Source organism: Apodemus sylvaticus, chromosome 7, assembly GCF_947179515.1.
Source record: "Apodemus sylvaticus chromosome 7, mApoSyl1.1, whole genome shotgun sequence".
Lineage (NCBI taxonomy): Eukaryota > Metazoa > Chordata > Mammalia > Rodentia > Muridae > Apodemus > Apodemus sylvaticus.
The window spans coordinates 119,580,265-119,608,156 of NC_067478.1; the positions used below are offsets into that span (position 1 = coordinate 119,580,265).

Below are 27,892 nucleotides of genomic sequence, written 5' to 3' on the forward strand. Positions count from 1 at the left end.
GGGCTGGGCTGCGTTCCAGACAAGCAATGAGAACATAGCTTCAGCCATATAGCAAAAGTCTACAGAAGCCACATATTCTAAGAAAACAATCAGACTTTAATTTTAAAACATTTATAAGCTGAAGGAAAGAATAAGCAGGTAGCCAGTGTCAAGGAAAGTACCCATATGTTGAAGAGGGAAAGAGCAGGAAGGCCCAGCTTGGACCTGACGTAGGAACACACTATCCATGTGACTCCAACAGTGATGGAACAGCAGGACTACAAAGGAGCTAATATATGCCTTAGCTTCATTCCTTCCTCCTTGGTCCTTCTGTGACCAAGTGTGAGGCAGGACTGATCTAGAGATTGTAAAGTAGGACATCAGCATCGATGACTGTAGACATCATCTAAAGCCGTGTGCCACTGCATCACTTAGAGAGGACCATTGCTCAGTTGACATGGGTTCTGGGCTCACACTTGCTTAGTCAAACCGTTTCCACTATAAACCCTCTTATTTCCCATGCCAGACCTGTCACAGTCACACCTGTGCCTGCATTTCCTGGGAGCTGTGCTTTGTGTTCCTAGTTTCAAGGACAGTTCCGATGATCATCCACTTCACCCGAGACCTTTCTAATGAGCAAACACCATGACTACAGACTGGAGTAACACTCTCACATTTCTATGTCTGCCACTGTGCCTGCCTGTGTTCTTATAGCATAGGAAAGGCACACAACAACGGAAGAATAGAGGGAGGCACAGCCTGAAGAAATCCTTGCAACTTGCAAAGAAGACAGTAACTTAGAAGAAGAATTCCCCTTCTAAGCAAAGTCACCATTTGGAGAAAGTCAGTTTTTATGTGATAAAGTAGCATGGGTTCCACATGCAAAGCCTGTGGATGGGACACCCTGAAACCAAGTGACTGTGAGGAGGTTCTGAAACTATTCCTGCTTTACAGATCAACACTGAGCTTAATACAGCACTGTTATGGGTATGGACAGATGGATAGATAGATAGGTAGGTAGGTAGATAGATAGATAGACAGACAGACAGACAGACAGACAGACAGACAGACAGATAGATAGATAGATAGATAGATAGATAGACAGACACACACATATATACATACATACATACATACATAAGTGAGTATGTATGTATATACTGATTTTAATTTACAGTTATGACACATATGCATTCACATAGGTAGATGTATTAGTGGTGGTATATGCCAATTCCAGCTCTCCCTCTTCTCTCGGGACTGAGGACGCCCCTCCAGAGGGACTCTCCTGTAAGTGTTCTTATTTCCTAGTTCAAATGTGTACATAGTGCTATATTGTTGTTGCTGATGATTTTATCCCGGATTGAGAAGCTACTGATTTGATGTAATTTTTTACCACAGAAAGAAAGTCCTGCTTTTTTTAACATCAGAATAATCGGGATGGCATATAAACTGTTTTTTACTGCTGGCCACAGTGTAGACACGCACCTTGAGAAAGTTTAATCTCCATAGGAATATTTTAATGACCCTCTTGTAACTCACTTTTCCTTTGTTCTCTGTGCCTTAGGGAACACGGGGAACACATTTAAGATTGAACCAGTCCTGGGCATCATTACCATTTCCAAAGAGCCAGACATGATGGCCATGGGTCAGTTTGTCCTGTCCGTTAAAGTCACCGATCAAGGCTCTCCACCAATGTCTGCCACTGCAATTGTACGCATCTCCATCAGCATGTCTGATAACTCCCACCCCAAGTTCACTCACAAAGACTACCAAGCTGAAGTCAATGAAAATGTGGATATTGGAACATCTGTCATCCTGATTTCAGCCATCAGCCAGTCGACCCTCATCTACGAAGTCAAAGATGGAAACATCAATGGAGTCTTTACCATAAATCCGTATTCTGGAGTCATCACCACTAGGAGAGCCCTGGACTATGAACACACCTCTTCCTATCAGCTCATCATTCAGGCCACTAACATGGCAGGCATGGCTTCCAATGCCACCGTCAGTGTGCAGATTGTTGATGAAAATGATAACCCCCCAGTGTTTCTCTTCTCTCAGTACTCAGGCAGACTGAGTGAGGCTGCCCCCATCAACAGCATTGTCAGGAGCCTAGACAACAGCCCACTGGTGATCCGAGCCACCGATGCTGACAGCAACCAAAATGCACTTCTGGTGTATCAGATTGTGGAGTCAACTGCCAAGAAGTTCTTCACGGTGGACTCTAGCACAGGAGCCATCAGAACAATCGCCAACCTGGACCATGAAGTTATCGCGCACTTCCACTTCCATGTACATGTGAGAGACAGTGGGAGCCCACAGCTAACTGCAGAGAGTCCGGTTGAAGTCAACATTGAGGTAACAGATGTGAATGATAATCCACCCGTGTTCACTCAGGCTGTGTTTGAAACTGTCTTACTTCTCCCCACCTATGTTGGTGTGGAGGTTCTGAAGGTGAGCGCCACAGACCCTGACTCTGAGGTACCCCCTGAACTGACATACAGTCTCATGGAAGGGAGTGTGGATCATTTTCTAATGGATCCAAATACTGGAGTGCTCACCATAAAAAATAATAATCTTTCCAAAGATCACTACATGCTGATAGTCAGAGTATCTGATGGGAAGTTCTACAGCACTGCCATGGTCACCGTCATGGTTAAAGAAGCCATGGACAGTGGCCTCCACTTCACACAAAGCTTTTATTCCACCTCCATCTCAGAAAACAGCACAAACATAACCAAAGTTGCTATTGTCAATGCAGTTGGAAACCGCCTTAACGAGCCCTTAAAATACAGCATCTTAAACCCAGGAAATAAATTCAAGATAAAATCTACCTCAGGAGTCATTCAGACCACAGGAGTACCTTTTGACCGCGAAGAACAGGAGTTATATGAGTTGGTGGTGGAAGCCAGTCGTGAGTTAGACCATATGCGCGTGGCGAGGGTGGTAGTCAGGGTTAACGTTGAGGATGTAAATGATAACGCTCCTGTCTTTGTGGGCCTCCCATACTATGCTGCTGTACAAGTTGATGCTGAACCAGGGACTCTGATATACCGGGTAACAGCCATCGACAAAGATAAAGGTGCCAATGGAGAAGTGACCTATGTCTTGCAGGATGACTATGGTCACTTTGAAATTAACCCTAATTCAGGGAATGTGATTTTAAAAGAAGCATTCAACTCAGATCTCTCCAACATTGACTATGGAGTCACCATTCTCGCCAAGGATGGTGGCAATCCATCTCTGTCCACATTTGTGGAACTTCCCATCACCATTGTTAACAAAGCAATGCCTGTGTTTGATAAACCCTTTTATACAGCATCAATCAATGAGGATATCACAATGAACACTCCCATTCTCAGTATCAACGCCACCAGCCCAGAAGGCCAGGGCATCATATACCTCATCATTGATGGAGATCCCTTCCAACAATTTAACATTGACTTTGACACTGGGGTCCTAAAAGTCATTAGTCCTTTGGATTATGAAGTCACGTCAGTTTACAAGTTGACGGTGAGAGCTAGTGATGCTCTTACAGGTGCCAGGGCTGAAGTCACTGTGGACCTGCTAGTAGATGACATCAATGACAACCCTCCTGTTTTTGATCAGCCCACTTACAACACAACACTCTCTGAATCATCTCTTATTGGAACACCTGTTCTTCAACTTGTCTCAACTGATGCAGACTCAGGAAACAACAAGATGGTACATTATCAGATTGTCCAGGATACTTACAATAGCACAGATTACTTTCACATAGATAGCTCAAGTGGCTTAATCCTGACAGCGAGGATGCTAGACCATGAGTTGGTGCAACACTGTACCTTGAAAGTCACAGCAACTGATCATGGTTTTCCATCCCTGAGCAGTGAAGTCCTGGTTCAGATCTACATTTCTGATGTTAATGACAACCCCCCAGTTTTTAATCAGCTTATTTATGAATCTTATGTGAGTGAACTAGCCCCCCGGGGTCATTTTGTAACTTGCGTGCAAGCCTCAGATGCAGACAGCTCTGACTTTGACCGGTTGGAATACAGCATCTTATCTGGGAATGATCGAACCAGCTTTCTGATGGACAGCAAGAGTGGAGTTCTCACGCTCTCTAGCCACCGGAAGCAGCGTATGGAGCCTCTGTACAGCCTCAATGTGTCTGTGTCTGATGGACTGTTTACCAGCACTGCCCAGGTTCACATCAGGGTCCTTGGGGCTAATTTGTATAGCCCTGCCTTTTCACAAAGCACATACGTAGCTGAGGTGAGAGAGAATGCAGCCTCCGGGACAAAGGTCATTCATGTCCGAGCCACAGATGGGGACCCAGGAACATATGGTCAGGTTAGCTATTCCATCATCAATGACTTTGCCAAGGATCGGTTCCTCATAGACAGCAATGGGCAGATCATCACAACAGAAAGACTAGACCGTGAAAACCCTTTGGAAGGAGATATTAGTATTTATCTGAGAGCTTTGGATGGAGGTGGGAGGACCACATTCTGCACTGTTCGGGTGATTGTGGTAGATGAAAATGACAACGCCCCACAGTTTCTTACAGTGGAATATAGGGCCAGCGTCAGGGCTGATGTCGGAAGGGGCCACTTGGTCACTCAGGTCCAAGCTTTGGATCCAGATGATGGAGTGAATTCGAGGATTACATATTCCCTCTATAGTGAGGCTTCAGTGTCAGTGGCTGACCTCTTGGAAATCGATCCTGATAACGGCTGGATGGTGACCAAAGGCAATTTTAACCAACTCAGAAACACAGTGCTGTCCTTCTTTGTGAAGGCAGTAGATGGTGGCATCCCAGTCAGACACTCCCTCATTCCAGTCTACATCCACGTCCTGCCCCCTGAAACATTTCTGCCTTCGTTCACCCAGTCACAGTACTCCTTTACCATTGCAGAAGACACATCCATTGGAAGCACAGTAGACACCTTGAGGATTCTGCCCAATCAAAGTGTCCGGTTCAGCACAGTTAATGGGGAACGGCCAGAGAATAACAAAGAGGGTGTCTTCATCATAGAACAAGACACAGGTGCCATCAAGCTCGACAAACGCCTTGACCATGAAGCCAGTCCAGCTTTCCACTTTAAAGTAGCAGCTACTATACCCTTGGACAAAGTGGACATTGTATTCACTGTGGATGTAGATGTCAAGGTATTGGATCTGAATGACAACAAACCAGTCTTTGAAACCTCGAGCTATGAGACGATCATAATGGAGGGGATGCCTGTTGGCACCAAGCTTGCCCAGGTGAGAGCCGTCGACATGGACTGGGGAGCCAATGGGCAGGTCACTTACTCCCTACACTCAGATTCCCATCTTGAAAAGGTAACGGAAGCGTTCAATATTGACAGCAACACAGGATGGATCAGTACATTGAAGGACCTGGACCATGAGACAGACCCTGCCTTCTCTTTCTTTGTGGTGGCTTCCGACCTCGGAGAGGCTTTCTCTCTTTCTTCCATGGCTCTGGTCTCAGTCAAGGTGACAGATATAAATGACAATGCACCAGTCTTTGCTCATGAGGTATACCGAGGAAATGTGAAGGAGAGCGACCCGCCAGGGGAGGTGGTAGCCGTTCTCAGCACCTTGGACAGAGACACCTCCACCATCAATCGCCAAGTGAGCTACCACATTACAGGTAAGTCCCTCACCCAGGCCTCCCATGTGCTCTACTTTCTGAAGACAGGTGGCTACAACAATGACAGGAGGCTGAGATGAGGGCAGGGGTGCTGGGACTCTGGTTCCGAGTAGACGTCTGATTGCATGAGGAGTTAGCTGTCACCTAGTCACTTGGCTGTAGTCTACAACACCTCCTGCAGTTTTGAAAAACAAACACTGAGCAAGCTATTTTAATTGAAGAAATTAAAATAACAGCTCTTTTTTAGTGGAAAGAGATGTTTTTCAACTCTAATCCCCTCGTGAGCTTTTAATAATGGTGAAGAACAATAGTATGTTCCTCATTAAGCTTTATGTGCGGCGTTCTTCGGGTTATAAGAATGCGGTGTCACACACATATGCAAATTAGAAATCTCAGTTTGACCTTTTGCTGAGAGTTCTAAATTTATAACTGAGCATCGAAGGATATGTCTTCTGACAGCCCTGTTTCCTTGCAACCTCTGTCTGTCTCCCCCAATAGTAAGTAGCTGTTCACCAGAGAAAAACTGAGATAGACAAATAAGGTCACTAAGTGTGCACAAAAATGTCACCATGGCTCTGTGAGACTGTGAGATTAACATCAGAGTGAAAAGTCTTCCCCTGCTCAGGAACAGCTTCTGGGATGACCCACTTTCAGAGATGAAGAAGGAAGGGTTGGCAGTCTAGAAAAGTTCCTCCTAGAAACCTCTTGGGGCCTGGGAGATAACACCTTGATTCTGAGACTTTCAGAGCCCGAGCATAAGCCACGTGCCAAAAGATTTTAAATAATTCATCAATACTTGTAGTCAGGTAGCTTTCCCCTTAGAAAAACCACATTATTCGGAGTGAAAAATGAATTAATTAGGATGCCCTTAGGACACAGATTCTGCTTAAGTATGTTAGTGGAAAGTTAATTAATGACTGCAGAATAAGATCTGTATTGGAGCAAACACCAAAAGCTTGAGATTGTCACACTCCCCAAGATTCTTCTTTGTGTCTTTCAAGGTGCTACTCCCTTGATGACATTTCTCACTTTTATATATCAGGTTTCCTCTGAAACCTGTCATCTTAGTCCATAAAAATGTGTATTCCTGCAGTTTAAAACATAGAGCGTCTGGGTAAGGAGAGACAAAAATAAAAAAATAAAGAAAGGATTTGACTTATTTGTATTTAGTGTTTTGGGGAAAGACACTCTTAGGGACCCTTTTGTACTTGGAAGAATTGCTAAACACTCAGCCGTAATTATTTTTATATGGTCTCTGAAGTATCAGTAGATGATATAAAGGACCATCCCATCGGCTTCACTAAAGTAATGAGTGCAGCGTAGCTTAAACTCCTCTTACTATTAGCAGAGTCAACCACCAACTGATTTTAATTAGATTTAAGCTTTGCTCTTGATGTAGCACAAGTTGGCTGTGCTGCCTAAGACTAACAAAGGAACATTAATCATTTTATGTAACAAAGGAATGGTGTGGCCTCGCCTGCATTGAAGGCATTTAATAGAGAGGTTAAATTTGTGTGTCCTGAAATAATATTCAACTAAAGCACAATTGAATTCTAGCCAGAGGTGGCAGAAAGTGATATTACAGGGAGGCCCAGAGCCTCCCAAGGCAAGGTTTCTCAGTCGATACCCCCACCACCTGGGGCCGGTAAGTGTCTCTTATGGTAGGTAGGCTGTTCTTTATACATTATAGGTTATTCCACAGCCATTCCTGGCCCCTCAACCACTCGATTCTAGTAGCATGTAGACCCATAACAGTCCTGTGACAACCAAAAATCTCTACATACACTAGAAAAAAATTCTGAAAGGGGGAGCATCAAGGCCTTGGAGGACCAATCTGTCATCTCTCTATAACTTGTGTCAATTTGTCTTGTGGTTTCTTAACAGTGAAGTTGTAAAGGGGAACCAGGGTAATACTCAGAATTCTAGGACCATATGCTTGATTTCTTTTTTAAGATTGGTTACAAAGCGAGTCAACTCCATTCTTAGAGTAAAATAACACTTTACAACATATATTTTCCTTATGTCTTTATTTATTATGTTTGAAAATAATGTTGGGGGCATTCATTTAATTTGTTCTGCACCCACTATGTGGCCTGGTCTGGCTTTGAACTTATGACCTTCTTGTCCCAGTCTCACAGTATTGGCATTACAGGAGTGCACCACCAAGCATAACATTAACATGGTAAACAGTTTATTTGAGGAAAGGGAAATCTATGAATTGTGCAGCTGCAGACTCTTCAGAGCCTCACTGAAGCAGCAGAAGGGACAGAGGCTTCCAGGATGCTCCCCAAAGTGTATTTCACTGACTACTGTGGAGTACTACACTTCAGGTTCCCCCAGCCAAGGTTAGCTGGTGGATTATTAATTTTTTTTTTGGTAGTTTGCCTTTTAGCATTTACATAAGGTGGAGATTTGGCCTCTGCTTAGAGGAACCCAAGGCAATGAGCTCTCTCAGTGTCATGGCCTCTTACACAGTTGTGTCACCCATTGTCGATCTTTCCCTTTATCACTTGAGCTTTAGTGGTAAGCAAGGGAGATTTTGTGGTCCCAGCTGCCTCTGAGCCCTTGCTGTCTAGAAAAAACGACCTCAAGCAGAGGATCTTAAATGCCAGATAAAGGGCCACCTCACTCTTGCATCTGGCCTATTGTCTTTAGCCAATCCTTTCTGCATGTCAGAATTGACATGCGTTCCTTCTTAGGGATGAAATGTCAAGTTTCTTTCCCTCTTCCTACCTTGTATCAAGCTGCTTTAGTGTTCACCAAATTTGTGAAACAAAAAAGAAATCTGTTTGGGCCATTTCATCTTGTCTTCTTTCCACCCACTTTCCCCAGCCACTCTCTTCAGTTTGACATAATTACATCAACTGTGTTTCTTTGATCCTTCTTAAGACTATTTAGTACCATTGGTTTGCCTTGTGTGATGCAAACTTTTCTCCCCCAAACTCCAGCCTTCACGAGAAAGTCCCCAGTAGTATGATAAAGCACTCATTAAAAGATTCCTTAACAGAACTAGCTCTGCCTTGTCTTGATTGTATAATCAACTCGGCAGCTAATGAAATTGTCTTGGTGACAAGGACTACAGTGTGTTACAGCCTCTCTTGAGGCTGAGTGCAAAGACAATTGCATCATCCCAAGAACCAATTGATGGTTCACAGTTTGACTCTGATTATTTTTAAGGGAAACTAAACAAAGGATCATCCCAGCTTCTCACTGTGGATTTTATTCTCTTGGAAAATTAATCGTTTACTTTCTACACAAGCTGAGCATATAGATAGCGTGCATTTTTACAGGAGAAATTAAGAGAGTCTCCGCCCTGTTCAGCATCATAAGGATATAGCATGAGTGGCACTTGAATGTCCCCATATGGACTCTCACCTGAGTGTCCCACGATGAGTTCTCAGAAGCTCTCTTTGCACCACAGGAGGGAACCCCCGAGGACGGTTTGCCCTGGGCATGGTGCAGAGTGAGTGGAAGGTCTATGTGAAGAGGCCTCTGGACCGAGAGGAACAAGACATTTACTTCCTCAATATCACTGCCTCTGATGGACTCTTTGTCACACAGGCCACGGTAGAAGTGACTGTCAGTGATGTAAATGACAACAGCCCAGTGTGTGATCAGGTGAGCTTTGGGGATAAACGGGGTTTTAAAAACTTGACTCACGCCTCTAAAATTAAGTTCAAACCAATTGCACATTTTTTTTCTTAAATGCAGGCTAATGTCTGCTATTGCCTTCAACTGAATATAAGAGGGTAAGAAACAGAGTCTGGTATAAAATGTCCTAAATATGAAAGGACTCTAGATAGCTGGCAAGACCATGTGCCTAATCCCTATGCCGCTCTTCCAATTAAGCAGAATCGGTGAGCCTTAAAGTCAACCTTTAAGTAGCTCATAAAGGATCCCACACCATCTCTGTAAATCGCTGGATAAGGGAGGTGAACCCTATGCTGTGAGTTGGCTGTTTGTAGATTACACAGCTGTCATTGGCAGTGCTATTGCTTTGTTGGGTCTCCAGATCCCCATCAAAAGAGTCTTTCCATTACCGTAGAAACACACAATGCTGAGACACGAACTAGAAAGCATTTTTCTTGCCAAAATTAATTGTTCATCTGTATTTCCTAACCTGTGGACCAAGGGACAATGTTTGTGTTCAGTAGCTGAGAAAAATGATGTATGTAGATTTAATCTCTTATACTGAAGCCAGATATGACCCATGACTACTTAAAGAGGTGAAAATAATCCAGGGGCTCATTTGGTCTCAACACAGAAATGAACACAGTCAGTGTGTGATGAGCATTGAGTTGTACAATGCAGCAATGCTATTGGCTTGACCAGTCACATCATATATGCACATAACATACAATAAGTGCTCAATAAATACTTAAGTGAATGTGCACAGAAAAGGTAAGGCAAGGAATATACTAAGTTTTATTACACACTGCAGTGTGGTCTGAAGCAAGGGGGTAAAACTGTAAAAGCTAAACCACAGAAATGAATCTTAAGGAAATGGGCTTTAACAGTATCTATAAAATTGTACCCCAGGCAGTAGTGATTGACCCTGGCTTTCCAGGGGGCATATTGTACCACAGGCAGTAATGACTGACTTACTCTTGCTGCCCTCTGCCCAGGTTGCATATTCAGCATCACTTCCTGAAGACATTCCATCAAATAAACTCATCCTGAAGGTCAGTGCCAAGGATGCGGACATTGGCTCCAATGGAGATATACGATACTCACTCTATGGACCTGGAAACAATGAATTTTTTCTAGATCCAGAAAGTGGTAAGGTGAAATTTATTCTTTGTGGAAATGCCATTATTTATCCATGTAAGACTTTACCCTCTCTTGTGGTCTCATCATGAATAGCTACTTGGCTAGAGCCTTGACCTGAGGCTCTGATGTCCTAGATGTTAAGAAAGAAGCACTTCACTGTACACAGATGTGGGCACTCTGAGCCACAGGAAGTTGATTTGGGTTAGGGTTTGGACTTTCTTTTCCACCTCCTCCCTCTTTTTCTTCCTTCCGTCCATCTGCTTCCCCATCTTTACCAGCACTAAATGACCACTCACATCTCGGTGAGTGAAGCCCAGGCTTGCAAAGAGTGGAAGAGGAGGAGCTGCACTGCAAATGCTGGTCACCCTGCAAACTAAAGCACGATGCTTAGCAAGAAGAGTTTCTTCCCGGTGAAATTCCTTCGGTTCCCTTCTGATTGTTCCAGCACTGTTGACTGGATTTTATTAAACATTCCTTCCCCCATTTAAGGGACTATGAGCCCCCAAATTTCCTTGCATAATCAGACAAAAATGATAAAGGGTTATGTAAATGGAAGTCAGATGCCTGAACTGAAAGCCAGAGCTGATAGAAAGGTCATTTTCTATGGCAGTGAGTTATTTCTGTGGTGTGGATTAGGTGGTTCATCTAGTGGCAATTTTTAAATGAAGTGTAAAGAGTGGATAGCTTGCATATTTCACATTCTGTGTTCATCCCAGTGAACTGAGTCTTCAAAAGCCAGTAGCTGACTCATAGATCCTAGCAGGAAGCATGGATATAATTACATGAGAACATGTTCCTTAGCTCTGTGACACTACTGGAAGATAGGCAACCTATAGCCATAATAAAGAAAGGAACAAGGACAGAGAAAAGAAGGAGGGAAGGGATTGGAGAATGGATGGAGAGAAGGTTTATGGGACATATGGGGAGGGGGGATCCGGGAAAGGGGAAATCATTTGGAATGTAAACAAAGAATATAGAAAATAAAAATATTAAAAAAAAGGAAGAAAAAAGAAAGAAAGGAACAGCGAAAAGGCTACTCAGAAGTGCAAAGGAAGCCACATTGGAATATCACAGACGTAGCTGATATCCTGAGGAAATGAGATGGGAAACTGAGGCAAAATTCTAAGAGTTGAAGCAGTACACTGAAGGTTACAGAGACGAGGACATCAAGTAGAGCGTGAAAGGAGGAGGCAGCATCTCTAAACAGACCATGGAGGGTCTTGAATGTCCTCCTGAGAGCCTAATCGGGAGTTTTAAAATAAGAGGGCCAAATGACTCAGTGTGGCGAGTTGGAGAACTCGCTATACTCAGCAAGCCATAGGAGGAACTGACTGATAACAGGTGGCTAATTCCAAATGTCACCAATGTCATTTAAGAGAAGAAGCGATCCACAAGTCCTACCTTGCACCACTTATCAGTTACTCGGTCTTTTCACTGTGCTTGTCCTTTCTATTGACACTTAAGCAACCACACAGATCTCCACGTATCATGAATATGTATATATATGCATATATATGTGACATGAAAGTCAGAGGGGGACAATTACAAGGTTGGAGGGAAAAGACAAGGATGCAGGGAGGTGGACAAGAGAGGATAGTATAGAGGAAAAGACAAAGAAAAATATCGCATATTGTCTCTCACATGCGAAATCAGATCCAACTCTCTCTCTCTGTCTATACGAAGATCCAGCTCTATCCATCTATATGACGACGTGACAGTAGAGAGACTGAGAAAAGAAAGAGACAGGGAGGGAAGGAAAGAGGGTGTCTCGGTAAATAAGACAATATGATAACAAAATCCATTGTTTTGTGTACTAAGTTTGATCCTTGTGGTGCTGAATCCTACATTAGTTACTTTTTTAGGTTCTGTGAAAAAGCAAAGCAAGCAAGAAAGGAAGGAGGGCTTTATCCTGGCTCTCGGCTCCAGGATCCAGCCTGTGACAGTCCCTGCAGCAGGAGCTTGACGTAGCTGGTTGGCCACATTGCTTTCACAGTCAGGAGACAGAGAAGTGAATGCCAACTCAGCCCACTCTCCCCTTTTACAGAGTCGAAAGACTCCAGCCTGGGGAATGGAGCCTCTCCTATTTAAGATGTGTGTTCACTCTTCAGCCAGCCTATTCGAGACAATCTCTCACAGAACCCTCTAATGTAGATAACCACTCTTAACTCTTCCAGGAACCTTGACTCCTATGGGATTCTACGTAGGACCTGTCAAACTGACAATCAATGTTAATCGTCACAGGGCCCCTTGAGACTTTTCTGTGAAAGCCAGCCAGTTTTGATGGTTTTATTTCCTTCTAAAAGACAGGGTAAAAAATGGCCTGTTTAGAAACAAGATATTGTGTTCCTGGGTCTATCGGCCATGAACATCAGGGACAACTATGTACCTGGAGCCATCGTCCATAAGAGCTTCCTCCATTTGTCAAAGGAAAGAACCTCAGGAAATTTTGCAAACGAATTAATTAACTTGAAGGTTAAGCAGTTGTTTTGCCATTGCATCTAAAATTCTGTGATACTTTCCATGATGCTTGCAAAATTGAATTTGCTGTATTTCTTCAATTTATAGGGCACTTAGGCCTTATGTCCTTGGTATTTCTTGTATTTGGAATTTTTCATATAATTGAGTTTCTGCTTTTCCATGAAAAGACCATTTTTGAAGAGACAGACCAACTATGCTGCTATCTTGTTTCACAGGTGAGTTAAAAACCTTGGCTGTGTTGGACCGGGAGAGGGTCCCGGTATACAACCTGATTGCTAGAGCTACGGATGGAGGTGGCCGCTTCTGCAGCTCCAGTGTCCTTCTGCTCCTGGAAGATGTGAATGATAACCCTCCTGTGTTTTCTTCCAACCACTATACTGCATGTGTCTATGAGAACACAGCCACTAAGGCTCTGCTGACCAGAGTGCAAGCCGTGGACCCTGATGTTGGTGAGTCAATTTCCCAGCCAGGCTTCTTCCACATTGGCACACTGCAACTAGGAGAAGGTTCTAGAGGCTTCTCCAACTAGAACATGCCAAGTTTTAACACTGAGCTGCTGTGCCTCTTGTTTTGATTGAACTCTACGTCCTTTTCCTCCTGCTCTTCCTCCTCCTCCTCCTCTTCTTCCTCTTCCTCCTCTTCCTCTTCCTCCTCCTCTTCCTCCTCCTCTTCCTCCTCCTCTTCTTCCTCCTCCTCTTTCTCCTCCTCTTCCTCCTCCTCCTCTTCCTCCTCCTCTTCCTCCTCCTCCTCTTCCTCCTCTTCCTCCTCATCCTCTTCCTCCTCTTCCTCCTCTTCCTCCTCTTCCTCTTCCTCCTCTTCCTCCTCCTCCTCTTCCTCCTTCCCCTCTTCCTCCTCCTCCTCCTTCTCCTCCTCCTTCTCCTTTACCTCCTGTTCTCTAGAGTCCTAGAAAGAGATTAGGCATCCCTCTACATAGTAACTAAGGATGCAGGAATAGTTTATAGGCTTTGACCATTTGCTTTTGTGCTTTTCTTTCTTTTTTTCACAATAAAAGCAGTAGCATTTCTACTTGCCTATCCCTCCTAAACACAGTTAAAATGCTGTGTTGTGCAGCAGGGAGAGTTCATTTCCAATTCTATGAAGACTCACATTACAGCCTCAGCTGAAATATGACATTATTTATTGTACTGCCCCACAGTGCTGCTAAATGTTCTACCAGTCCAATGTGGAATTTTTGAAAATGACATTTTCAAAAGTCCCTTGCCCCCACTCCCACCCCCACCCCATCACTGACAAACAGACATCACTAGGTATAGTAAGGGTGGAAAGATAAGGAAGAATTAGAACTGAAGTTGCTAATAAAGTTTATGTGCAAATCCTTTTGTCATGGTGAGATGTCAGGTTAGAAGAGACTGGAGTTAATTGCAAGGTAGACCTCCTTAAGAGGGCATAAGTTACTGAGGACTATATGATGGAATACAAATACGAAAGGGCACACAGAGCCTTTGGTTGTTTGCTTTAAGAGCTGTAAATCAGAGGACTAGACATGATGAGGTGTGTCTGTTATGCTAAGCAGATCTTTATATAATTCAGTGCCTTACTGCTTAATTCTGAATTGACAGAAAAATTATTGGACTAATGGAAAAGCAAAGACATGATAATTAGCTGAAAACAAAAGTAGCACCAGGGTCTCTTCATATTTCCCCTTACAGGAATTAAAGGCTACAGTTGAATTATTGCTCTTATCACATTAGCATAATTTTAAGGTCGAGAACAGATCCTTTAAAAACATGTATATTATTGTGGAAAAATGGCAAAGAAAAGAGTGTTTATTAGTACATAATTATGTAATGACTGCAAATAATCTTTTTAAATGAGGATTATAAAACATTCTCTGGACTCTTATTCAAACATTTGGGGAAAGAGGACAGAATTAATGCTAATGAGTCTTTTAATAATTTAAAATTTGACTTAAGGATACATAATTAGCCCATAGATAACATTTCAAAAGCTGAAAGCCTTGAATTCTGTCACATGCTCCCTTCATGAGGTTATTAGATGTGTTCATGCTGCCAAAGATAGAGAACAGACACGTATCTGGTCACTACACAGGTCTTAGACAGTTTGAGGGTCAGGTAGGGTAGGATTGAGAGATATGATCCCAGAGCCGATTCTCATGCTGTGATAAACAACACAGTTAACTATGTGTCCTTCTTTCACTTCTGTCTGAAGAGACAATGTTGGTAGATTGAGTGAGAGGAATGTCTAAATTCTGGTCATTTATCAGGACAAAGATGGAAAGACCTGGGAGAAGAAAACACTAATAAAATCTTATTATACTGTAATCTTCTCATTTCCATGATAAGAAAAAGGCTTCTGTGCAAAGCCTTACATTGAAACCAAGGACCTGGGTACCATAGACACCAGTCATCTTCGTTGGGGTTTTATTGCTATGAAGCAACACCATGACCAAGGCAATTCTTCTAAAGAAGAGTATTTAGTTGGGGATGTCTTACAGTTTCAGAGGTTCAGTCCATTATTGTCATGGTGAGGAGCAGCCAGGAAAACATGGAAATGGAGAAGGAACTGGGAGTTCTACATCTTTATCTGTAGGCAGCCAAAGGAGGCCGTATTCCATACTGGGTGGAGCTTGAGCATAGGAAACCTGAGAGCCCGCCCCCACAGTGACACACTTCCCCCAATAAAGCTACACCTACTCCAACATTAGGAGGCCTTCTAATATTGCCACTCCCATGGGGCCAAGCATTCAAACATGGCACTAAATAGTAGCTGCTTGATAGGTAGTCACAGGCCCCCTCTACAGACCAGCCCTACACTTACTGATGATACCACCCGATTATAATTGCAAGCCATCCTTTAGCATAATGAAGAAATTTCTATCATTAAAAAATCTTTATAAAAATTTCTATGTATATAAAAATTATTTCATATTGAGATAATTATAGATTCATAGAAATTTTTAACTTTCACCTAGCCCAATCCCCAGTGGAGATATCCTGCCTGCCCTCAGAATTGCTACTAAAATCATAAAGCTGACATAGCTGCAATCCACTATGCATCTTCACCTTTCCTGGAAGTGGAATCTTCACTCTGTAGCCTCACAAAGCTTCGACTCTCCTTAACTAACACAAGGCTCTCATACACACCACCATGACCACGCCCTCCTCCTTGTCAGTTTCCATGCACTATCAAACATTTAACTTCGGCTTTATTATTTTTTAAAAAATGTTATTTAACCAATTCGTATTGTTTGTACCCCTTTGAGACTGGCATTTTTTCTTTTAGCATAATTTGCATCAGGTTCATTCAAGTTATTGAATGTACTTCAAATGTCATTATTAATCCATTTGGCTCATGAGATATCTGTTAACAATATTCCTTCACATGAAGTGGTAACCCAATTTCATTGGTGTTAATTCATGATTTTTTGTGTCCTTCTAAAATGCTTCTGTTGAAATCTCATCCTTAGTTTGTATTGAGATGCAGCCTTTGGAGAGAAATGGGCATATGTAACAATGGGCATATGTAACCCACGAAGAGTGTCTAATGCTTTTATCAAGAAATCTTGGGGAGCCCATTGCCCCTCTGACTATGGGGATACATAGAGGGAGCCCCTGTAGGGATTCAGACCTTAGACACCATAACTGCTAGTACCTGATTTTGGGCTCTCCAGCCCCCAGAACTGTAACAAAAATTTGGTACCTGAAAATTACTCAGGTGAAATATTTTGTCCTAACAGCCAAAATATACTCTGAAAACAATAATTTTGGCTGCATTATATACTTGGTCATTTGTCTTTGTAGAGACATGACAAGATAACTAATCAAAAATCTAATTCCATGAATTTATGAGTCCAAAGACCATGCCATGAATCCTAAGCCCACTCTATGGGTTTCTCTTTTTTAAACATATTATTTCTTTTAGTCAAACAGCTTCTTCCTATAAATCATTCACAATGAACCAAATATAGCATATAAGAATTTCTTACATCAGGAATAAAGTAAAACAAGGATGACAGGATAATTTTACACACATTTTATGAGTTCAAAGAAATAGCCTGGTAACTATTTAGATTTTCCACATTAAGTTCTTAATTTTCCTGTAGAAAGAAAATATCCACAGTCCCATAATGTAGTGACATGACTCCATGACCCCAAATTTATGAAAGGTTAATAATCTTTTCAGTAAAGACAAGGAGGTCTTGCTCTTTTAATGCATTGCCTCTTAGAAGTTAGTATGTTAGATCCAGTATACCTTTGGACACTAAGAGTTCTTAAGTTCTCGGGGTTTTGTTTTGTTATTTGTTTTGTTTTTCCAAATGTCAGACAAAACCAAAGCTCATTCGAAGAGGACAATTTTATTAGAGTTTAAACAAAAATAAGTAAACATGCCAACAACAAGAGAAATACTACTAAGGATTTCTCTTAAGAATATAGCCCAATGTAAGGGAAATCATGCTTATAAAAGAGATATACAAGAAGGAAAAGTCACACTTTGAGTTATTCAGAAAAGTCAGCTGACTTAGGAAACACTGTGTTTGCATGCCTTAAAAAAGAGAGAGACAATACTGGGAGAGAAAATTCCGGAAGGGAGAAATACAGCAGCTCACTAGATGGATAATTATTCTGCCCATCGGAATCTCATTTTGAGAGGTGATTTGTTTATTTGTCTATCCAAAGAAACATGCAGCATGAAGGATCAGAGCAAAAAGCCTGTGACCATTTTGGGCAATATAACATGAAAATACAGTGTAACTTTGTACTGGGAAAATATGCTACACCCCATAGTTTATGGGATAGTGGGGCTGTGTGGAGGATGTTTTTCCTTTTATGAATTAGGAACATAAAGAAAGGAGTATGTTTTAATGAGTCAAACGCTCCTTCCTTGTTACATAATTCCCTCAAGATTTGAAATTTGAGGGATCTCAGAAGTGTGAAGGCTCAGAACACACATCAGATATTTTCTAGTCAACTTAGCCAATACTTCATGAGCAAGAGAGCAACAAAGCACTGTAAAGGGACAGCAAGACTTTCCAAGATAAGTTATATAGAGAGCTAGTCCTCCAGCTACTCAAAAGTCAAAAAGTAAATCACAAATGTAGAGCCCCAGAATGGGTAAGACTTGGGTAGAGTCTTCAGGAAAAACAATCTTAGAATGACATAAAGACTAGGAAGACGAAGCCATAAAAATGGGACTCAACAAACCCGACTAAGAGCTGGGAGAACAGCATATTGTCCAGGATAGGGGAAAGGAGATGGGAGCAGAAAACTGGGCAGGGTGTGTCTATAATCATTCAGGGAGCCCAGGGATCAATTATTCAATCAGAGAAAGAAAATGGGTGAGTGTCTTTAAGGAAATGCATTATCTATTCTGTGTTGGGGAAGTATAACATAATACAAGCATCTTTAGCAGATTCAAACAGTACAAAGCAGGGTATGAAAAAGAACTCTAAGAAGGGATTGTAAACAACCACAAGGACCAAAATAAGAAAGGGCAGAGGAAGCCCAGAATGAGATTTCAAGTGTGAAATATGAAAACTTTGGCAAGACCCTGGGTTAAATGGCAAGCATGGCTCATCAAGATCTGAGCCTTAGGGAACAGATAAACATCAGCAAAAAGACCACAGGGGTTCCAAACTAAGATGTGGTGTGGACAGGAAACTGTGTTAAGAGAACGTGCAAAAAGCTCAGTATCTGCCAGAGGAAAGTGGCTCCCCCTCTAACATTTAGTCACATCCCTCGATTAACGAAAGCAGCAAGACCAGGAGCTCTTCCATTTTGCTTGGACTGTGATTCTGTTGTCCCTGCATCCTCCTTCATGGGAGACACTTATGATAATCAGCTCATTGTGCATACTGTGCAACAAATCCCTCATGAGGACCATGGCATTATGGGTTCTGCACGATTCACACAGCAGAAACTAGAATGAAACAGTCTTCCTGCACATATAAGGGCATACAGGGCTTCCCCAGGAGCTTAGTCAATTATCCCTCAGAGAGCATAGGTCCTGCCTATGCTCTCAAAAAAAGAAGAGCTATGTGGGGGTTCTATTCTAAAGGAAGCACTGGAGGGGCCCAGAGCTCTTTGATAAAGTATTTCAGATAAAACTGCCCAGTATTTCTCCTGGCTCTTCTAACCTACCCTAGCCTTTCTAGTCTGCCACTTCTTGAGAATCATAAAGAGGACAGCAGAGTATGTGAGTGAGATGCTTAAACCAATGGAAATGCCCGTTAGATGCCCTCGCCTCTTCTTGGGATGGAGTGTGAAGAAAGCTCCTACCATTCTGAGAGAATCAGAGATGCCCTCTGAGGTTTTACCTGAGCTTCTCAAAGCTAATGGCCAAAGTACAGAGCCACCGTCTATGATCACTTGTAATGTCAAGAACAAAAGTAACTAGAGTCAACATTTATTCTGTGAGACCAATCTGGCAAGAACTTGGCTAAATGTGGCCCCTTTGCACTGCTCCTCAAAGGTAAACACAGAAAGGCCCATGGGCAGAAGAGGGGAACCTGACTTCTGAACTATCCACCACCTTCAGGATTGGGGAGGGGAACAGCCTGTGGATTTGGGAGGAAATCTGTTCAGGTGTCCTTCAAGGGATATATGCACCCATCCTGATACTTCCCTTACCCAGTTTTCCTAAGCATTCTACATCCTCAAAGTCTCAAAACCCACATGAGACTGTACCTAGCCTCCTATGGATCCTATGGATAAAGCCATGGGGATGGCCCCAGATGTCCCTAAGACACATATCTCCAAATAAATAAACAAACCAAGGTCCCATAGACCTGCAAGGAAGTGCCCAGATGATTAGCAGCCAATAGCCTTGGGGAAGTCTTTGGTCCCCTCCCCGCATATCATTTTCTAGCTATGTAATAGTATAACAGCAGATTGCTTCACCAACCTCAAAGTGTCAGTATGAGATTTGTTAAAGATGAGCAAGGTTGTCTCTCAGAACTTGTAAGGTCACACTTTCCCCATTGGCTCTCCATTTCCTCCTTTAAATTCCCCCAACACATTATGTCATTTTGGTGTGATACACTTCGCATGACTCTTCTCCTCCAGTCCCATACCTTCCCAGGCAAGAACAGCACTTCTCAGGGACTTTAAATGACAATAATGATAACGTAACTACCAACATCCACTTTTGCAGCTCCTGCTCCCTGGCAGGCTGCATTCCTAGGGTCTCAGATCCGTTATTCCCATTTCTCATAACAACTCAACAGTTGGCATGTTATTGTTCAATTTATTATGTGAGCAATTTGTAGGCTTAAGTAACTTGTTCCGAGCCATAAGGTAGTGTCAGGACAGCAGACATTATAAAAAAGGGAGCTCAGAGAACTGGGCATCCAGCTGACAGAAATGTTCAAGTACAAGCAATTAGTTCCCTGGACTCCCTGCGTCTGCACTGATGTCACCTGAGGGTGGGATGGAAATGAGAGACTCCAGGGTAGTCCGTAGCCCTCAGAAGTCAGCGAGCAGCAAATTCACTAGGATGACTATGCAAAAAAAAAAAAGTCAACTGCCGCATTGCCAGAGCCTCCTTTGTACTGTCCCCCACTCAGAGTTTAAGATTCTGTGATCTAAGAGGCAAAGCAAGGCGATAATTTATATTCCAGATAGTTCCAAGGTGAACACAGCCTGATGTTCCTACACAGGCATTAAGAACCACTCAAGAACTCTATTTCTGCGTCTCAAACAACTTAGCAGTTTGGTGACACCTATAGATCATCCCTTAGAATAACATTTTATAATTCATAAAAATAGAAACATAATTAAATCAGTCTAGTATTTTCTAAAGTTACTATGTGCTAATATGCATTTCTGCTTTAATACAGCAAATACCAAGATCCAGAACGAAATGGCTACAAAATCACAGGCACTGTGCATACCACTGTCTTTGTTGTCTATATCTGTAATTGAACATGCTTTTCAAATCGATTGGAGATTAGTGAACATGAAGGTCTCTATTGTCTTAGTCACTGTTCTATTGCTGTGAAAAAACACCAAGATTAAGGCAACTTTTATAAGAGGAAACATTTAACTGGGGACTCGCTTACACTTTCAGAGGTTTAGCCCATTATCATCATGATGGGAAGAACAGCTACATGCTGGCAAGCAAGATGCTGGAGACCTTTGAGAGATACATCCTGATCTGCAGGCAGAGGGGGGGAGATAGAACAGGAGAGAGGGAGAGGGAGAGGGAGAGAAACTAGGTAGGATATATGCCTTTGACACCTCAGAAGCCTCAAAACCCAACCCCAGAGACACACCAACTCCAACAAGACCACACCCCCTAATTCTTTCTTAAATTGTTCCAGTCCCTGATGAGTAAGCATTCAAATCTCTGAGCCTACAGGGGCCATTCATATCCAAACCACTGTGGCTAGTCTCCCTCTAATATTGGGCCCAGCAACTCTTGCTTCCTGGATGTGCCTTGATACCACTTTAGCTATCAGGTTGAAAAGACCATGATATTATATACTTGCTGTTAGCCTCACGGGGTCCAACCAGTTCAGTCACCTAGGAACTACAGCTACTTTGATGGTTGGGGGATGGGTGGACATGAGAGCTATTGGTTCTGCTCTCAGCAGGTTTCCTATGGAAATGTGGTCCTAATAGATGTTTACCATGTCACTACTGAAATCTAGTCCAAACTACTTCTTTTTCTAGAGGTTCCAGGACAAAAGGATTTACCTACCATAGATGACTTTAAAGAGGGGACCTCAACACCTCCAGCCAGTAATTTATGTCACAGTGATTTCTCCTGGAGATATTCCAAGAGGGATTCAATGCTGATTCCCACCTCTCTCCTTTAAACATCATATAATCAATGTTTATCCTCGAGCCTTAGAAATCATTACCACTGAGCTGCACAGCTTAGGGCTTAATGGAGGGTTTGTGTGTTTCTTCCCCCAAGCTCCAATATTGTCTGAAGTATTAAATCTTTGAAAGTGGCTGAGGGATTATTAAAATATCACTAAAAATTAAATAACCCTCTGTGAGGACTGAGAGATTTAAGATGTTCCAAGCCTTTTGTCTACTGTAGATTTAGAAGCTAGGCATGGTGGCAAATGCTTGTAATCTCAACACGAGAGACAGAGAGACAGAGAGACAGATATCTCTGGAGCTCGCTGCCCAGCCAGTCTTGTCTCACCAGTGCCTTCCAGGCCAGCGAGAGACCCTGCCTCAAACACAAATAAAAAGCACATGAACAACACCTGAAGCTGACGTCTGCTCCACCAACTTACATGCAAGTGCCTACATGTATGCAAACAATGTACACATGCACAGATACACTCTTTTTTCCATATACACATATATGCATACATTTGTATGTGTGTGTTTATATATATGTGTAAGGTTCTCCAGAGACCTCAAAGAATGTTCCCATGTTCCCCCCTTACTGAAGGAAAGGATCTTAGTACTCTGACCTGCAGATGGAGAAACTGCCCAGAGTTAAGTGTCGCATCCAGGTGCCTGTTCAGTTAAGAGTGGCTTGGGGACAGTGAAGGACTCTGAGGCTCTCTTTAAAGCCCCTGCTTCCTTGTATTTTTCCTTCTCCCAACATCACATCAGGGTCCTTTCAGTGGTGTGTGTTGAGACACGTACCTCGTGTATTCTCCACTCTGGGATGAACCCAGACTGGCATTAGGATAAGACTAATATGACAGTTCTATCTTTTACCAACCATCTGAATAGCGCCCCTCAACACTCTGGACCTCCCCTGCTCTTTAAACTCTGGCTATACTCCTAAGCAGCATCAGAATCCCTTGGGAAGCTATGCAAAGCAAAGGGTTAAATGAATAAACAGCCTAAAATAACAACAGGACACACCCCGTCTCCACAATCTGATTCAGGAAGACGGAAGTAAGGTAAGTAGGGACAGACTATTTTTTTCCTCTAGTGAACTTTAATGCCTTCCTCAGCTTAGGAGTCCCCATCTGACACATAAGTTACTGTTATTATTACCCTTTATAAAATCCAATTTCTCTCAAGCTTGGATCAAAACACTAGTTGTCAAATGAAATAGAGATCCCTTCTAAGGAAAGCCTGCGTGGAGAATTCTGATTTCTACCAAATGACCACAGGAGCCTCTTTCTCCCCGACTCATGTGAACAGGCTTTATTTACAACGCAGCCCAGCAGGGATGGCCTCAAGGAAGCCTGTGTGCAGCAGGAATTTCTCCTGTTTGCTTTAAGTTCCTGCCTTTTAGGGCACACTGAGGCTCTTATGTGTAGCCACTCCCCAGGATAAGGCCTTCCTGGCAGGTACTGTGCTGTGCTGCGTCATCTGTGGCAAGTTCCTTCAGTCTCAGAACACTTTCTGCTCGCTCATACAACCTTTCTGAACAACTCCCTTCAAGCACCTCTCCCTCTCTCCCTCTTTCTCTCTTTCTCTCTCTCTCTCTCTCTCTCTCCCTCTCTCCCTCTCTCCCTCTCTCCCTCTCTCCTGATTTCCCTTGTCACTAGGCCTTCTAGTTGACTCTAGAATTGATTAGGTATAATGCTCTGATAGCTCTCAGCTGGCTTCTAAAAACAGGCCGTTTCTCCCTAACGTCACGACCTCATCAACACCGAGCCTTTGCTTCCTTGTGAGTGAAGGACAGTTTCAGCATCCATAATTTCTGCTGTTTGTGCAGCTCCCAAAACGCATTCTTTATCTGCCCTGTCTCCACCTGATGCTATCCACCCTTCATTCGTGACTCCATGTAGCAGTTTTAGTCTCTGAGATACTTCTGCTCAGTCCTTCCCGGGAATCAATGCTGCACGTTTGAGGAACTGGCTCCACTTGAGGTGACATAGAAGTGCTGAGAGACCCAGTATGGCTGTGCAGCACGGGGTCCTCGGCTGTTTACGGAGTAAATACATGAGTGAGTGAATGACAATATGGAGATGGAATGAATTAGTTCAGTGTTCATCCTCGGCGGTGCGTGTATGAAACCTTCAGAGTATCATCGTTGGGTCACGTCACAGCAGAGAAGCCCGATGTACTAGTACAGGTGGAGTTGTATAACTCTTTGTGGTCCAAGGCCAGGCTAAGGGTGCTCTAGCTCTCTCCATGCCTCGGGGGATCTCACTGCACAGGGACCAGCTTCTTGGGCATATAGACTATGTAGTTCACACAGAGCAATGCCACTTGTTTCCAGGGGCCCTTGCCTGATTTAACTTTCTGCTTTGGTTGTGCTGGATATCTTCATGTTTCTAAACAAAGGGGCTAGGGTTTTGTTTTGGATTGGGGCCATAACGTTGTCATTAGACCCAGTGAAACAGCTGCTGCCAGCTAGCTTGGCACACAGCCAGGAGATGCTGGATGCTGTTGGCAGGGTCTCCCTGACCTACACGGCAGCCTTCAGTCTTTTCTGGACCTTTTAAAGGGAGATTCAGACCCTGGGAGCTGATGTCATGCCCAGGAGAATGTGGCAGCTTTAGTCATCACCCAATGAAAAGCTTTTAAAGGGCACTTAAAGCAGAAGTCATTAGAAAGTCTATTATAAGGACAGTAATCGCCAAGCTGAAAGTATTGCTAATTCCTGGACTCCGTCATAGGAACTTCCTGTTTAATTTTATGTTATCCCAACATATATTTCAAAGATAAAACAGGAATGCTCAGTCTAAGCTCTTTGACTCCCAGGAATTGTATTTGCCTTCTACTGAAGATGAGAGAAAAATTTTAGGCCAGCCATTTCCTTTAATTGCCTTAATTAAAGTGTAAAATTTAGTTTAAAAATACTCTTTGCAGTAACTTTATAATGGGGCCTCTGACAAAGGCAATTTTCTAAGTAGCATTAGTATCTTTCTAAGCACAGATGAGCTAAAGCGAACAATGTAAACCCCCGGCAGAAAGCCAATACAATGCGTAGGCCTGATGTTCAACAATTATGTACATTAAGAATTAAAACAGGGCTGGAAAAAAAATCACTTGAAAACTTGGATGCTTTCCAAAACCAGTATTAAAGAATTGTTTTCTAAGTGCATGATTTTTTTAACATTTCATTTGTATATTACAGTGTCATATGCCCACTGTATAAAATCTGGAAGGTTAAGCAAATGTGAAAACAACTTTAAAACAGTTCACGTTTTGCCTGAATCCACTGTGCTCTTTTTCTTTCAGAAAAGTAAAGAGAAACTTCATATTATTTTATAATCTGTGCTTTTATGCTGACTCATAAACAGAGTTCCATCTCACCTATCCATTTATATTAAATGACATTGAACAATGCACTCCATTTGCATATTAATGCCCCATAATTTATTCAGTTGGTCTCCACTGTAGAAAATTGGGATACTTAGCAGGTTTTCTTTTCCATAGAATTCACATCAACTCGCCAATGCTTTTATGTACAATGTTTTATCTGCATTGCCTTTATTTTTAAGATTTATTCTAATTTCTTTTTAATTCCGTGTGGTGGGTATATGCACATGAGTTCAGGGCCCACCGAGGCCAGAAGAGGGCATCAGATCTCCTAGAGCTGGAGTTACAGACATGCTTGGAGCTGCCAGACATTGTTGCTGGGAGCCAGATTTGCCTGCCCTGGAAGAGCAGGATACACTCTCGCCCACTGAGCTGTCTTTCCAACCCCTGAAATATACTCTTAATCTCTGACCCAATTCTCCAGTCTCCTGCCTGCATTTTAATAATACTTACTCTGTGTCTCTCTATGTCCTCTTTGATTCTTTCTGCATGTGTGTTTTCAGAGGATATGCATGCAGTGCACCCATCACCTGCAGCCACACGTGCAAGTGTCCCCAGGCCCAGGCTTTGGCGCTCTGGATGTTTCTACACTATTGAATGTGATCCCTTTGTGTGCCAGGATCTGCCTCAGGGATGGACAATAAAACGAACAAGACATAGTCCTCTGCCTGGAAATACCTTAATCCAGCCGGAGAAAGTGACACATATCAATTCCCAGTTCCGCCCCCACCGTCGCCTTCCGTCAGCCCCCTCCCCCTTAGAACAGAAGCAAAAATGATATCAAATAGGCACAGAGGACAGATTAGTGGAGCAGTCCAGGAAGCTATTCCAGGCACACCATGCAGAAAGTATGAAGGGTTTTGAAAGCTGAAGGAACGCTGAGCAGAAGACAGAGCACAGGCCAGAGAAGCAGATGTGTCGAGTGTCCCCAGAGATGGGGGTGGCACAGAATGATATTTATGGATCAGGAGAAGGTCGGGCAGTTCTAAGCTGCAAAGAGTTACAGCATCATCTGCCACAGCTACGGCTTCTGTCTGCAGGAAGGGAGAAGTCAACAGCTACCCTGGTTGGTTTCTTTTGCTATAATTGAATATCACAGGCTGCTTAACTTATGGAGAACAAAGGCTAATTTTAGTCAGGGTTATTGAGGTTAGAAGGCTAAGGGACTCCATTTGGTGAAGGACTTGTTGTTTATGGAGACGCTGCAGCAGTGGTTCTCAACCTGTGTGTCACAACCCATTTGGGGATCGAATAACCCTTTTACAGGGTCATTAATACTGGAAAACATAGTATTTACTTTAAGATTCATAAAGGCAGCAAAACTATAGTTATGAAGTAGTAACAAAAACAATTTTATGGTGGGGGTCACCGCAATACAAGGGACTCTATTAAAGGGTTGCAGCATTAGGAAGGTTGAGGACTGTTGCTCTATAGAATCTCAAATTAGGGCTGGCCACTACAGTGCAAAAGGAGCACATGGAAGTCTGTCCAGATGTCTTGTGTAATAGGCCTGCCCTCACATTAGCCAACTTACGGCTAACCATTAACCACTGAGAGCAGAATTTTACCACCTATTCATATCTTAAATGTCCCATCTCTAAACACCTCACAGAGGGGACTGAATCTTATCATGCATTCTCAGGAAGATAGCCAGTCATTAGCAGTGATTATTTTGAGTAGCTCAGGGTTTTCTGCAACCGTCTCCAGTAGTGAATGGGACACCCACCCACCGCCGCTGCCACACGGCCACTGCCACACCACCACAGTTCTAACCACAGTCTGTCCAGCACAGTGACTCATGCATTTTTATGAGAACCTGGCCATCTGGTTCAAGTGAGAGGGAGATTGGGGAGGCACAGAGGACAACGTAAACCACTACTTTACAGAACTGCTCGTCATGCTGCTGAGATGCCAGAGTTAGAGATGGTATCTCTGGGCTCATTCCCCTCAGCTCAGACAAACGAGAAGGTGCCATTTTGGAAAACCTCATCAAATGGGGAGATCATATCCAGTTCCTCCTTTGAGAAAGACAGAAACCATGGTGTCTTCTCAGGATAAAGTCATAGCTGAAAGATGCACAAGCCAGCCTGGGTATAAAGACGGTGGTATCTAAGCCTACTCATGGGATAGCCAACATTGATGAGCTTACAGCAGTAGGTATTTGAGGAGGTGCTGGTTGATGACAACTCACAAATGACCTGGGATGTGCTGGGAGGCTGATGACAAGAAAATATAGAGGAATTTAAAGTGATTGACATGTTCCAGGTCTTGATAAAAGCATTGGTTCCATGTGGCAGATATTTGTTGGAGTTTGATCATAAGTTCTGCGTTCATGTCATTATTATGCGTAAATTATGACACCTTGATGAGGTGAAATAAAAATGAGCAAAACTGTGGGGAAGAGAGGGTAGAAAGACTATCAGTGACAGAGGACAGAAGAGAATGCTATGGAATTTGGTCTTCTAAATATCACGTGGACACTGCACATACTAAAGCTCACAGAAGCTGTGGGTACCCACATGCACAAGACCTCCACAAGATCAGGCCAGTTAAAAATCACAGCATGAGCCCCAATGGTGGCCTGTAATCCCAGCACTCAGGAGGCAGAAGCAGGCAGACCTCTGAGTTCCAGGACAGCCTGGCCTATAGAGCAAATCTCAGTACAGCCAGGGCTATACAAAGAAACCCTGTTTTGAAAAATCAAATAAATAAATAGATAAATAAATAAATAAATATCCCAGCATAGACCTAAGAGAGGCACCTGAGGCCCACGACTCTCTGATGAGCTACCGGCAGTTAATGGCTACCAGAAAGAGAGCGTCACTTTGCTTAGGAATGCTCCCCCTGCTTCAGC

General features: G+C 43.0%; 1 protein-coding gene across 1 annotated transcript in view; it reads left to right on the forward strand.

Moving 5' to 3' along the window:
• The window catches only part of LOC127689837 (protocadherin Fat 3), a 172,322-nt gene that overhangs the window by 80,176 nt on the left and 64,254 nt on the right, over window positions 1-27,892 (forward strand). Inside the window, exons 8-11 of the mRNA XM_052189407.1 lie at window positions 1,544-5,617; window positions 9,039-9,235; window positions 10,243-10,396; window positions 13,081-13,314. Coding sequence (XP_052045367.1) covers window positions 1,544-5,617; window positions 9,039-9,235; window positions 10,243-10,396; window positions 13,081-13,314 — 4,659 coding nt within the window. The remainder of the gene's footprint in view (window positions 1-1,543; window positions 5,618-9,038; window positions 9,236-10,242; window positions 10,397-13,080; window positions 13,315-27,892) is intronic.